Source organism: Caretta caretta, chromosome 8 (assembly GCF_965140235.1).
Source record: "Caretta caretta isolate rCarCar2 chromosome 8, rCarCar1.hap1, whole genome shotgun sequence".
Taxonomy (NCBI): domain Eukaryota; kingdom Metazoa; phylum Chordata; order Testudines; family Cheloniidae; genus Caretta; species Caretta caretta.
In genome coordinates, this window is record NC_134213.1 from 74,961,135 (window position 1) to 74,974,326 (window position 13,192).

Genomic DNA, 13,192 nt, shown 5'->3' on the forward strand with positions numbered 1-13,192 from the left:
CTTTCACAGCATTAAACTCTTTGACAATTACAAATTTGAAGTAGAATAAATAATAATGCATTTTAACAAATAAGTGACAAAAACTACCCATTATCTGATGTGTCTGGTTTGCAGAATCTTTTTCCCTTGATTTATAGCATGGAATGATATTTGGGTTTCTCCTTCACATTAAATAAACAACATAGCTGCATTTATGCTCATTTCAGATGGACAACGGTAACAGTGAACAAAGAAAACCCCTACAGTTTTAATTTGTTTTCTGTTACACACAGTTGCTGATGGGGAGTCTTGATGATGCACAAAGACAGAGTAATGAGAGCCGTTTCCTGTTTATGGCCTTGTTCAAATATCCGTTGAGTGAAATCCTGGACAGGGCAGGTAAACAAAATATCCAACACACTCAGCTTCTGTGCATATTATTTGCCAATTTACTGATGAATTTAAATTAAAAAACAAAGCAAATTAAAATGCCACTTGATAGCAGAGAATGTCAATACCATTGAGAAAATGTTTTACAGCAATAAAAGAGTGGAAATAACAGGGGTGTGTGTGTTAAATAGTGACAATGTACAATATCTGAAATACTGTATATGTTTTCCATCAAAATATATAAAAATATTAAATTGCCATATGACAGGAAATTTTTTTTACAACTATGGTAAATTGTTCAGCTTGCAAAGGGACGTATCAGTTCCCTCGATATTTGTTAAAGTAGTATTTTAAAGTGCTTGCACAATATTGCAAAATTTTTAAAAATGAAACTAAAAATTATATTTGCTGCCCTGAAGGTTTACAAGAGAGAATAATGTTTGGTACTTTGGGACTTACACTGAGCTGAGCTCAGATCTGTCAAAGCTTGAATGATCCTTGTAAATTTTAATTAATGCCATATTTGATCAGATTCGCTAACCTTTCTGTTTTGGATTGTGATCAGTGCATTTTAAAATAAAAAACTTCATTTAAAATGCACTTCATTTTCTGTTCATACAGTAAAACTGCCACTAGATGATTTTTACATGTAATAAAATAGCCTACTTGGTTAAAACCCATCAGACCTTGCTTCCTGAGTCAGAAGCAGGCATGTTCAGTAATCAGGAGAAAGCGGAAAAGGTTAGTGTTATTTCAACAACCTCCCATATCTCATTAATGAACAGCATTGAAGGAGTTTCCTTATACTCTCCTGGCCAAAGCAAGTTTTGATCAATTGACACAGGAGAGAAAGGGGAAATCTGTCCTTCATCAAGATCTTAGATGTCCACAAGGGTCTTCTGCAACCTAGGCTCCTGTATATAAGGGGTGGTATACAGAGTAACTGGAGGGTCTTGGAGTAACTGGGCACTAGATAAGGTAAATTAAAGAATGTAAATTTAAAATAATCTGAAATGTAATCAACTGACAGCCAGGGCTCCTCTAATCATTAACTGGATTGCCATATGACGTTGGACTTTGATCTCCACTCTAGAGCAACAGAATCCGCCATGGTTGTATACAGAATGAAACAGAGGGTTTATTTCGTTTTTAATATCAGAAAAACAATGAAATAAATCCAACCAAATATATCTAAATTTCTGATTATGGGGATCAACAAATGCTATAAATTTTACATAAACAAGAAAGACTATGTTTCACTGACATAATGGGATAATGCCAGTTCATTTTTCACTAGTACAATATATGTTTCTAGGAAACCATTTCAACTTTTCAATTTTATTGTCAACGGAACAAATTCCATTTGCTGAATATGCTATTATAAATTAGTAAATGCACTCCCCTAATAAATCTCAGAAAGTGACATTTAGTAGTAATTTATAATTGATGGAAGGTTTTTACAAAAAAAAATCCTTTAGGAAACAAAAGCAATTTAACTATCAATGTACATTACAGTAAAAAAATTATAATCCATTATAAGAAATGAATGATGGTTTAACATGTTAAAAGCTGCACGCTATCGCATTTCAACTACAACGGGAGATGGGTTTTTCCCTTTTAATTCAGTTTCTCAGAAGTCAGCTTCTACTATTTTAGTAAGACATCAGAAAATAAGACATGTCAATTTGTTCAGTGATGACTATATACCCAATAATAAATTACTGCAAAAATGCATTACATGATGGAGGTAAGACATTTGTGAATGTGCACAACAACAACAAAAGATTTCAAACACATACTCAGCACCCTCTTTATAACACTTTCCTTTTGGAGTCAAAAATTTTTAATGTTATAAAAAGTTTTTAAAATGAAGGTAACTATTGTGTAATAGAGAGTAAACTACCTTAAAAGTGACCTTTTATCCGTGTTACACCAGAGTGAGCCTTATAATGAGGGTGGAGGGTATCAGAAAAGCCACACCACAAACACACTTCATAGCCCATCATGCATTTTCGACTGGTTATCAAACTTACCCCTCTTTTGAGGCTTCTGAAAGAAGGAATTCTGGCCTTCCCTGTTTTTATGTCACTCATGCAATAATGCACTGGTTCAATGGAGAATATGGGATACTGGGACCCATTAGGAGTAGTGGATGTGTATAAACTAGTAGGGGTAAGGGGTGGGGACTGTGGCTAATATGGAAATAAAGAAAGGAAATAAATAAGCCAAATGTTCAAAGTAATTTTAAAATGAAAATTCTGTCTTTCAGTAACAAAATTTCCATCCAACACAAAAACGGTTCGTAGCATGTTTTACTAGAAGACTTACCACCATCAACTTTAAAACAGTTTGCAGAGCAAATATAGTCATTTTTCTAAACTGTTTTATTCAGAATTAGTCATGTGAGTTAAAGTTGGTGCAGATAACAGATACAGGTTTAAGAAAACTTTCCACGCAATTTCCAAGATCCTAGCAATATCCAAGTACCTGAGATAGTCTCCTTCCTTAATACTTCCCAATAGCATCTTCAGTATTCCCTAACCCAGGGGTCTCAAACTGGGGGTCGGGACCCCTCAGGGGATCATGAAGTTATTACATGGGGGGTCGGGAGCTGTCAGCCTCCACCCCAAACTCCGCTTTGCATCCAGCATCTTTAATGGTGTTAAATATATTAAAAAGTGTTTTTAATTTATAAAGGGGAGTTGCACTCAGAGGCTTGCTATGTGAAAGGGGTCACCAGTACAAAAGTTTGAGAACCTCTGCCCTACCCCTGCTATTATCCTTCTAGACTCCTGCTCTTCCCCACCCTGCACTGCTCCTCCTTCTCTGTAAGGTTTTTTCCATTATATGTGGTAGGCTAAACCCAGAATTACCATCATGATATCCCTAAATAGGTCAGTCACAGAAAGATGAATTTGTAATCCCAGTTGTGGGGAATTACTGAAGTAGGTAAGGTAGATTCACTGCCTTTGGACTTTGACATTAGGTGTATGGCTTTCCTCACCATTACAGCCTCTTTAATGTCCTCATCCTTCCTCCACTTTTGTTTTAAAGCACCCGCCTCTAATCTTATCTCCTCCTCCTCCCTAGCTCCTTTTCTAATCTGCTTTTCCCTCACCTGCTATACACCTCTCCTCCATCTTCTATAGTTCTTTCCCCTTTCAAAAAACTACCATCTCCGTGGAACTTACCATCTATGAAGAGGTCAAGTATCTTGAAATGCAAATTAAAACCCACCAGATTCACAGATACATCAAGTCACAAAGGCTACCTGAACATCCAGCTAGTTTGTCAACCAGAATTTCTTTAAATCAATTAAAAAAATCCAGTTTCTGTTATAAATTGTTTAAATAATGCTCTGATTTTTTAAAAAATACTTTAAAAAAAAGTATGTTTTCTTGTCACTGGTTTTTTCCTTCAGAAAATGAGAAACACTGACATAAGCTTCCATTCTGCAATGCACGTAACCATTATATATGAGTAACTTTACACATGATTTGGTCCACTCTGTTCAGCAGCACTACTCAATGTGTAAGTATTTGCAGAATTGTAGCATGATTCTATAAAGTAAACAGTGACTATATACAAAATGCTATCAAATGTACAAAGTAAAACTGGAGAAGAGAGAGATATTTTTTCCCTGATACCTTCTTTCAACTACAGTCATCTTAGGTGTTAATTGTAACTAAAGTAAGAACAAAAGGCCAGGTCCTCAGCAGGTGTAAATCTGCTTCATTACTTCCATGGAAATAGCCAATTGACACCAGATGAGGCCATGGCTAAAATTTTCAGACAGAAGTATGATTTTCAAATTGATGGTGTCCTTTAATTTAAATTCAGTCCTAATCTCTACATTTCTAATTGCTATCACACAGAAGCAATTAGAAATGAACTATGAGGAGGATACAGGAATTAGATATTCTATCTCTCCCCTTAGAGAAGACTTGTGTATCTGGAATATTATCTGCAAAAACATAAATCCCAACTGAAAAGAAGTCTGGAGAGTAGTTCTTTCATCATAATAAAGCTTTTCTATTTCACTAAGTTGCTAGTGACTAGCAGCACTGAAAGTCCTCATTAAAATTTGTGGGAATAATTAAATGATTTGTTTATATGCTCTAATATGGAACAAGTAAAAAAGATCTAAAACAGGTTTAATTTAATCTTTGTATGTTCGATTACTTATTTAAATAGCCAACACCAGTATAAGTGGCCCTTTTTGTTGGTCCATGAAGGCATCTTTCACAGAAAGTGTCAATTAAACCTACATGCACAGAAGTAAGAGAGGAATAACATCTCTGTTCTAACATTTTTATCAAAAGTAGCTTTATAGCTATTAATTATTTTATCTGTTTAGTCTTAAGATTTCCCTTTGGCACCTGCCCATATGAAACTCCAAAAAATTAGAAGTTTTACTATATGACCAAATATTTAGTGTTTTCAAACAGAACGCATTTTTATGAAAATATTATCACAAACTTTCAAAACCAGCAATAAATAGTAGAATCCATTTGGTACCTCTACCTGCAAAGTAAAGGGGAAAGCATGTAATTTAATTTTCTTTTGTGAGTCACCTTTAAAAGAAGTAATTCCTCGTACCACAAACTACAAATCCTGAGCACACTGTTATTTGGGAATAGTAACTTCACAATTCTTACCTTTGGCTTCTTTCCAAAAAGCCACAGCTTGCCCTTAGCCTTGCCCACAGTGGTTTTTGAATCTATCTTCATTCCTTCCTGCTTTGGTGTACTGATGGTTCCATCAGAGACAGTCCTGTAAATATGCTGACTGTAATCTTCAAATGGGAAGTCTCCAGGAGGTTCAAACCCAGACTTGAAGGAGTCTATCACTATTTGAGAATCCTGTACATAAGCAACATCAGTGAGCTTAAAAAAAAAATCTCCACATATGACTCTTACTCCACTGGCTACGCCATAAACATACTCACCCAAGACAACAGAAGCAATATGGACTGCATAAAATATAATTCCAGACATGAATATTCTTTCTAACTGAATAATTACGCTTACAGATACCATCTTCCTGTTAGCACTTGTACTATCATGTAATCCAGAGGTTTTCAATCGTGATTCGCAGACCCCCCGGGAGTGCACAGACTATGTCAAAGATTTCCAAAGGGATCCATGCCTCCATTCAAAATTTTGTAGGGGTCCGCAAATGAAAAAAGATTGAAAACCACTGATCTAATCTATTCAAAGGTGTAGTCTAGAGGCTAAGCCCGTGGGACAGGGAACCAGGAAATCCAAAGTTTATAGGATCAGTTCTGACACTGACTCTCTCTATAGCCTTGGGTATGTCAATAAATCCCTGACTCAAATCTTCCAGCTATAAAATAATACTTAGCTACTGTAACACACAGAATTTTTAAATATTAATATTATAGATTAAACCAAATATTGCATCATTCCACAGTAATAATTAATTTTTATACCTCCTCTTTCAGACAAATTAGTGAGCTTTCATATACACTATTTTCTGTAAATTGTTTTAATTACACATGAAAAAAACTTTCCCAATATAATTCCTTATATAAAATATTTTATATATTACAAACATAAGGTCCAGTGTGGCTACCAGTGAAGCCAATGACAAAACTCTCATTTCAGTGAGTAGGATCAATCCCATAATACAGTATTTTACATTTATATTGTGTGATCATGTAATTTAAAGACCAGGTCATAATGCTATGTACCAGGGGGTCAAATTAAGGTTGCACAAGCAGACAATTCTGGAATTTCCTAATTTGTGAGTACTGGACTTTACAACCATACCAGTCGTTACACTTAGTTCTTTGTGTGATCAAACTGCTGTCTGTCTATTTCAGACAGCTCTTCAGCAGCTCATGTAAAATAAATTGCTGTCAACCCACTTCCCAGTCAAGAAGCCTCCAGATCACAAACTCACATTGGTTTAATCCAGGCCTGGCTACCCAACCATAGTTTTCAAAATAGACTATTAAGATGGAGTGATCATTTGTGCAAAGCCAACCTGAGTACTAAGTACCAGTGGGGTTGCATTAACAGTGATGAGCCAAAAGGATGAAAAAGTACGAAAAAGTTTTGATGTAGACAACTGACATCAAAACAGGAAATGAGCATTTTGACCAAATCCTGAAGTCATAACTCATTTCTTACTCATGTAAAATGCCCAAAGACAACGTTAACTTCAGGATTTGGATCTTTTAGATTAAAAGATAAGTGGACAATATAAATCTGAATTATTTAGTGTATTTTCCCCTCTTTCAATAATATGCCACATGGCTCCCATATTAGTTAATTTACTCATGCATATTAAAAAACAAAATGAGCTGAATTCACTTACTCTGCGTTCATCAACCGATTTTGCTGCAAGAATCATTCCTTCTAAACATTTAGAGATTATGGGAATAACTTTGCGCTCAGAATCAGCAAAACCTTTATAACATTCACTCAGTTTGATGGTCCTTCGTTCATCCATTTCTTGAAGATGCTACAAAGAAGAAAAAGATAATATGATGATTTTGTTTACTGATATTCCTGTTAAGTATGCAGATTCAGGAGCCATTTTATAACAAAGTATGGAATTTCTTTATCCAGTATTAGTACAAAACTGAATACAATTAGATAAAAATTAATATTCTTTAAATACTTTTGTCATTGACACTTTTTTAGCAAAAGAAGTACAGAATACAGTGTAATCAGGAAGACTGGATACTCTATTAAAAACAATATTTGGAAACACAAGGCTTCCTATTGTCATAGTCTCCTCTCTGTCCTCTACCCCCGTAATCACATAGACACTTCCTTTAATTAAGAAACATTTCAGATAAAATTTGGAAAATACTGTAGGACAATTGGCTGAATTTCCCATCTTCTAACCTCCCCCACCCATGTAATTCTTTCTAGTCTTAGCTAACAAAAATTTGAGGCTTCTTAAAAAAAATCTTGTTTTTGTTTTGAACTTTCCTTCCATTTGACACACGTTGCCAACAGAAATGATTAAAAACACTGGGACAGAAGAACAGAAATGATTAAAAACATTGGGAAAAGATATGAATATCATGGGACACAATTCTAAAATCCCATTTAAGAAACAAACCCTATCCTGCAAGAGATGTGTTCTGGAAAATAAGAAAAAATATCAATGTTATATAAGCTTTGTAATGAAAGCCAATTAGAACTATTTCTTATCCAAGTATCTCAGTGGATGTTGGCCAGTCCCACATTTAAAACAGAAAAAGGTAACATTAAGTTCAAAATCACAGAGACCCTTGAGCAAATTAAAAAAACAACAACAATAATCCATTATTTATATAATGATGCGTATCCAGAGCTCACCTCACTCTTACTATAAAAAGACACTATAAAAATCTACTGAAAACTCAGCCTATTAGTTACAATAATTGGCATCTGAGGTAGGCTTAAGTCTTTGCTAAATCTACCCTAACAGAAGCAGATGCCTCAAGCAGCATCTCACGTGATCTCCCTAAGATAAAACTATACCAGCTGAGTCATGTAATTACTCGCTTGTAAATATTACTCAACACTTGCAAATAAACAATAAAAAGAAATGCCAAGAAAGAGCCTTAGAAAGTAGTGGTTTTCAATCTATGCTCCGTGGACCTCTGGGGGTCTGCAGACTATATCTAAGGGGTCTGCGAAACAATTTTGGTACCATAGCACAGAGGTTTTCAACCTGTGGTCTGTTGACCCCTGGGGATCCGCAGACTATGTTTAAGATTTCCAAAGACATCTGCACCTTCCATCTGAAAATTTTTAGGGGTCCGCATATGGAAAAAGGTTGAAAGACTCTGTTATAAAGTAAAACTAGGTCTTTGGGATCATATTTGCTAAGGACTTCAGGAAACAAAAGTAATTTCTCATAACAAAAAATTTATTTTAACCCTGGAGAAATGTAATAAACCAAGTCTCTGATCAAAAATGTTCCTCTTGGGTCTTTGCTTAATACACGGATTTCTGCAGTCTCAGGTATGCACTATAATTCCTTCCTTAGTCTTCTACTGACAGATTCACTGGAGGTAGCATTCTTCACCTGGTAAAAAAATAAGGAAGAAAAATTTCCTCCTGAGATTCCTAGTTTCAAATAAATAATTCTTTTGCAATCCTCTCCCATGCTCCTGGAAAATCTCATGTGTTCTCAGGTTATTAAACTTGTAAATGAATTCAAGGTTTTCATTCTTCCTCTGTTTCCTCTCACTTTGATTCTCAGTAATAGCCTGTGACGGATGGAAATAAACTTGCTGGACGGTGGGCGGCATCCTAAAACTGAATCCTTGATATCTTTATGCACAAGAAATCCTAAGCCATTGACATGTTTGTCCTCTCCACTGCAATAGAGTACATGGCCTTCTTCCGTTAGTACCTCTCCAAAGTTCTTCCATCTGACCTCAGAGATTCCTAGCAGGTGCCAGGTGTATTGTACCATTCCGTACGTGTCCTTTCAACCTCCCTATTTGTCTCAATGTCCTTACATTCCATGTGGCTATGGTGATGTTACCTCTTCCACGGATCCTCTTTGTTGGGGTTACACCAGTAGTATACTTGTCGCGTCTGCCCTGGTGGGATGGCACAGTCATTATTAACCCGGGCTGCAATCAATCCGGTATGGACATCGTTGACTTGCTCATCATATGGTGTGTCTTGGACAAATTTCTAACCTGGCGGAGCCCATCCTCTCCAGGCAGCCTCATTTTAATCACCTCTTACAAGATGTAGGAGGAGCAGTGGGCCTATTCTGTCCCCGGACCCACATCCGTCTAAAGGCAATACCGTTTAATATCACAGTTGGACAAGTCTATGCCCCTACAACAGACTAGGACGATGATCAAATTGAAGATCTTTACAACCAGCTCCAAGACATTATCGATAAGGTACACAAGAAAGATATCCTGATTGTACAAGGAGATTGGAATACTAAAGTGGGTACTGACACACAGGCAGATTGGCAAGATTATTGTGGCCCTTTCTGTATTGCGGTAACCAATGAGATAGGATTGAGACTTTTGGAGTTTGCCAGCTGTAACAATCTGGTTCTTGCAAATATATTAGGAGCACATAAAACATCCAGACGATCAACATGGCACACATGGATTTTGTTCTGGGATTAACAGAGCTAAAACAAGGAGTTTCCCTGGTGCTGATACTGGAAGTGATCATGACCTTGTGATGCTAAATTTTTAGCTGCGGCTAAGGAAAATTGTCAGGCCAAAGTTCACCACACTCAGAGACCAAAATGTTGCAGAGTCATTCCAAGCAATGACTGGCAGAAAATTTGCTGCTTGCTCTGGAGCAAGACATAGAAACAATGACCAACAATTTCAACGCTGTAATGAATGCGGCAGCAATGGACATCCTTCGGAAACACTGTAAGAAGACAAAACCATGAGTCACAAATGAAATACTACAAATGTGTGATATTAGAAGAGAACATAAGAGAGACAAGAACACACTGAAGGAGCTGATAAATACAGAGCGATTGGCAGAAAGATCAAGAAAGGAATGAAGGTGACCAGGGAGATATGGATTGAAAAACAATGCTCTAAAACTGAAGAGCGTATCAATTATAAAAATAGCAAACTTCCAGGTTGTAAAAAATCTGACCAAGGAAAGATGGACCAAAGCTAATGCAATTCAAGACAAAGAAGGGAACAGTCTTACAGAAGAAAGGGACATCATCAATAGGTGGACCCCAAACTACTGCTCTGATCTATACAACCATCAGACAAATGGAGATCCTAGTGTTTTAGACAGCCCAGATTGAACAGAGGAGGATGACTTTCCAATACTATGTGAAGAAGTGGAGACAGCTGTGAAATCACTCAAGAATGGAAAGGCTACAGGTATTCACAACATCCCAGCTGAACTGATGAAATTCAGAGGAGAAATAGTAATAGATGAACTCACCAAAATCTGCAACAAGATCTGGCAGACCGGTGACTGGCCCTCCACATGGACACAGTCACTAATTGTCACTCTGCCAAAGAAAGACAACCTGCAATTGTGTCAAAATTATCGGACCATAAGCTTATTTAGCCATCCCAACAAAGTGATGTTGAAAGTCATATTGAACAGACTGAAGACACAAGCAGACAATATCATTGCTGAAGAACAGGCCGGCTTTCGTGCTGGAAGAAGTACTACAGAACAGATTTTCAACCTTCGTGTTCTATGTGAGAAATACTTACACCACCAGCAGGACATCTACCACGTCTTTGTTGACTTCAAGAAGATATTTGACAGAGTATGGCACCAAGCTCTCTGGGAAACCATGAATAAGAACAATGTTGGTCATAAGCTTATTCTTACCATTAAACAACTGTATGCCAAGGCCAGCAGTACAGTTCTCATCAATGGCACAATGGGAGAGTGGTTTCGCACTACTGTTGGAGTCTGGCAAGGCTGCCTTCTTTTGCCCACACTGTTCAATATCTACTTGGAGCGCATAATGACTGATGCCCTAGAAGATCACATATGCACAGTCAGCATTGGGGGTGAACAATCTCAAATCTTCGGTTCGCTGATGACATTGATGTCCTGGCAGGCAATAAAGATGAATTTGCCAATCTTGTGAAACAACTGGATGAAACCTTCGCAAAATATGGCATGGAAATCAGTGCAGAGAAAACCAAGCTGATGACAAACAAACGTGATGGGATCAGCTCACGTATCACTGTCAGTGGACAAGAGCTGGAGACAGTGAAACAGTTCAAGTATTTGTGGGCAGTCATCACTGATGAAGGATCCAAGGCAGAAATTCAGGCAAGAACTGCGGAAATAACAGCAGCAGTGGCAAAGCTAAAGCCAATTCAGATGAATAAGAACATCTCCCCGGAATCCAGACTGAAACTGCTGCACGCATTGGTCATCTCCATTTTTCTGTATGCGCACGAGACATGGACCCTTACGGCAGAACTTGCACGGAAAATACAGGTAGTAGAAATGAGATGCCCAGGATTTTACAGAAGTATCTCCTACTTTGACCACGTCACTAATGAAGAGGTCCGCAATATCACCCAATGCGCTGGCTCATATGAAGACCTCCTGATGACCATGAAGAAGCGCAAGCTGAAGTGGTACAGCCATGTAACAAGATCATCTGGCCTATCCAAGATCATCCTCCAAGGGACAGTACAGGGGAAGAGAAGAAGAGTTAGACAAAAGAAGAGATGGATTGACAATATAAAAGAGTGGACAGGAATGGGCTTTGCGGAGACTCAAGCACTGACAAACAATCACCAGGGGTGGAGAAAATTAATGGATTGCTCATCAATGATGGTGCCCCAATGACCAGTGTGTTTATGAGAGTGATGATGAGTAGCCTGTGAGGTTCCCAGTGTTATCCCAAATGCTTCAACAGACTTCAAGACCTTTGAGGGATTTCCCATTTGTTGCCGTCCATGGATCACTTTATATTAAATGAATGCTGCACAGAATGTATGTCCTTGAAAGAAACTTTTTCTTCTTTTGCAATATGATTCTAGTATTCTTTAAGCAAACAAAAGGAAGCTTACTATTTATAACAATATTCACAGAAACTACAACAGTATTTTATTTACATTTCTAAATCTAATTGCTATGAACAATAAATGTAACCTAATAAAAACCTAGGCAGATATGCTTTAGACATCTTTACCAGCTTAGGTGATGGAAGTGATCTACCAAGATTATCTTTTTCTTTAAGTTTTAGATTTTGAAATCCTCTTCCCCCTCAAAAAATAAAGAAATTAATTTTATTAAATATTGTTTTACCTTGTAAATCTGAGGAATGACAATGTAGTAATGTTTGTGTTGCTCTCCATTAAAGTTCTGTAGTTGTGCAGCATATTCATTTTTGTTTTCATCTGCCATGTGTGTACGCAGGTTTAATTGTTGCTTAGCCTAATGGGAAGTCACATCAGTACAAACATGCCTCATTTGTGTTCTCTCAAAAGAAATGTAACATTACTTTAACTAGCTTTCCCACCAATTACATAAAAACATTAGTCACAGTGGATGTGGAGGCACAAACATTTCTCCCTATAATTAACAAAAAGGGAAGGAATGTGAGTGCCATTAAATTTGTAATGTCAATCTACAGGTCATATTCAGGAACTGCCATAAAAACTTCCTCTGCAGCCATTGGACTAAAGGTGGTTCAGAAGGAGAATAAAATAGAAACCATTAAACTAGATTCTAAGCACATTACACCAAAAATTACATCAGACGAATATCCCCATCTACAGCTTCTGTCTTAGACATTATCTGTAATTTGCTGTGTGATCATCCTTTGAATAATTAAAAGACTAAAATATGTCAATATGCCTCACTACACTGTACATTGAGTTTTAAAAGATGAATTATACTGTAACTTTGATATTGCCTAAAATATGTAAATAAATATATTATGTTGTTCAAATATTGCTACAAAAAATAACGCCAACAAAAATTAACATTTTCTAATAATAGTAACAACAAGAATGCGGAGAGGAAGAAGTGTCATGGGTCTTACCTTCTCAACATCGGCCTTAGTTGCATTTGTGTCGTTGTCCAGTCTTTCATAGCTTTGCTGTGCCTTTTCTGCCTCTCTGCACTCTCTTTCAAATTTCTTTTTGCTCTATAAAAATCATGAAAACTATATTGCTCTAACAAACCAACAGATAGTACTGTTTTATTTTTACAGCAACTTCAAAACCTAGATATCTAAGCTTCCATTTAAAATTTCCATTAATCTTGGCTGAGAAGAGCCTTCACCCTGAAAATCAAAGCACTGCTGTCTTGTTCGATCTGCAGCCAAGCCACCTTTTCTCCAGAGGTTTCAACTTGCT

General features: G+C 36.9%; 1 protein-coding gene across 4 annotated transcripts in view; it reads right to left on the bottom strand.

Annotated features, from left to right (window-relative positions):
* FNBP1L (formin binding protein 1 like) overlaps window positions 1-13,192 on the bottom strand; it is a 96,740-nt gene that overhangs the window by 10,118 nt on the left and 73,430 nt on the right. For 3 of the 4 annotated variants that reach the window (XM_075131620.1, XM_048862199.2, XM_048862197.2), the window contains exons 6-10: window positions 12,877-12,981; window positions 12,138-12,266; window positions 6,712-6,858; window positions 5,028-5,231; window positions 2,403-2,561 (exon numbers count right to left, since the gene is read on the bottom strand). In XM_075131620.1, coding sequence (XP_074987721.1) covers window positions 2,403-2,561; window positions 5,028-5,231; window positions 6,712-6,858; window positions 12,138-12,266; window positions 12,877-12,981 — 744 coding nt within the window. The remainder of the gene's footprint in view (window positions 1-2,402; window positions 2,562-5,027; window positions 5,232-6,711; window positions 6,859-12,137; window positions 12,267-12,876; window positions 12,982-13,192) is intronic. The other variant, XM_048862202.2, reaches the window with a different exon arrangement.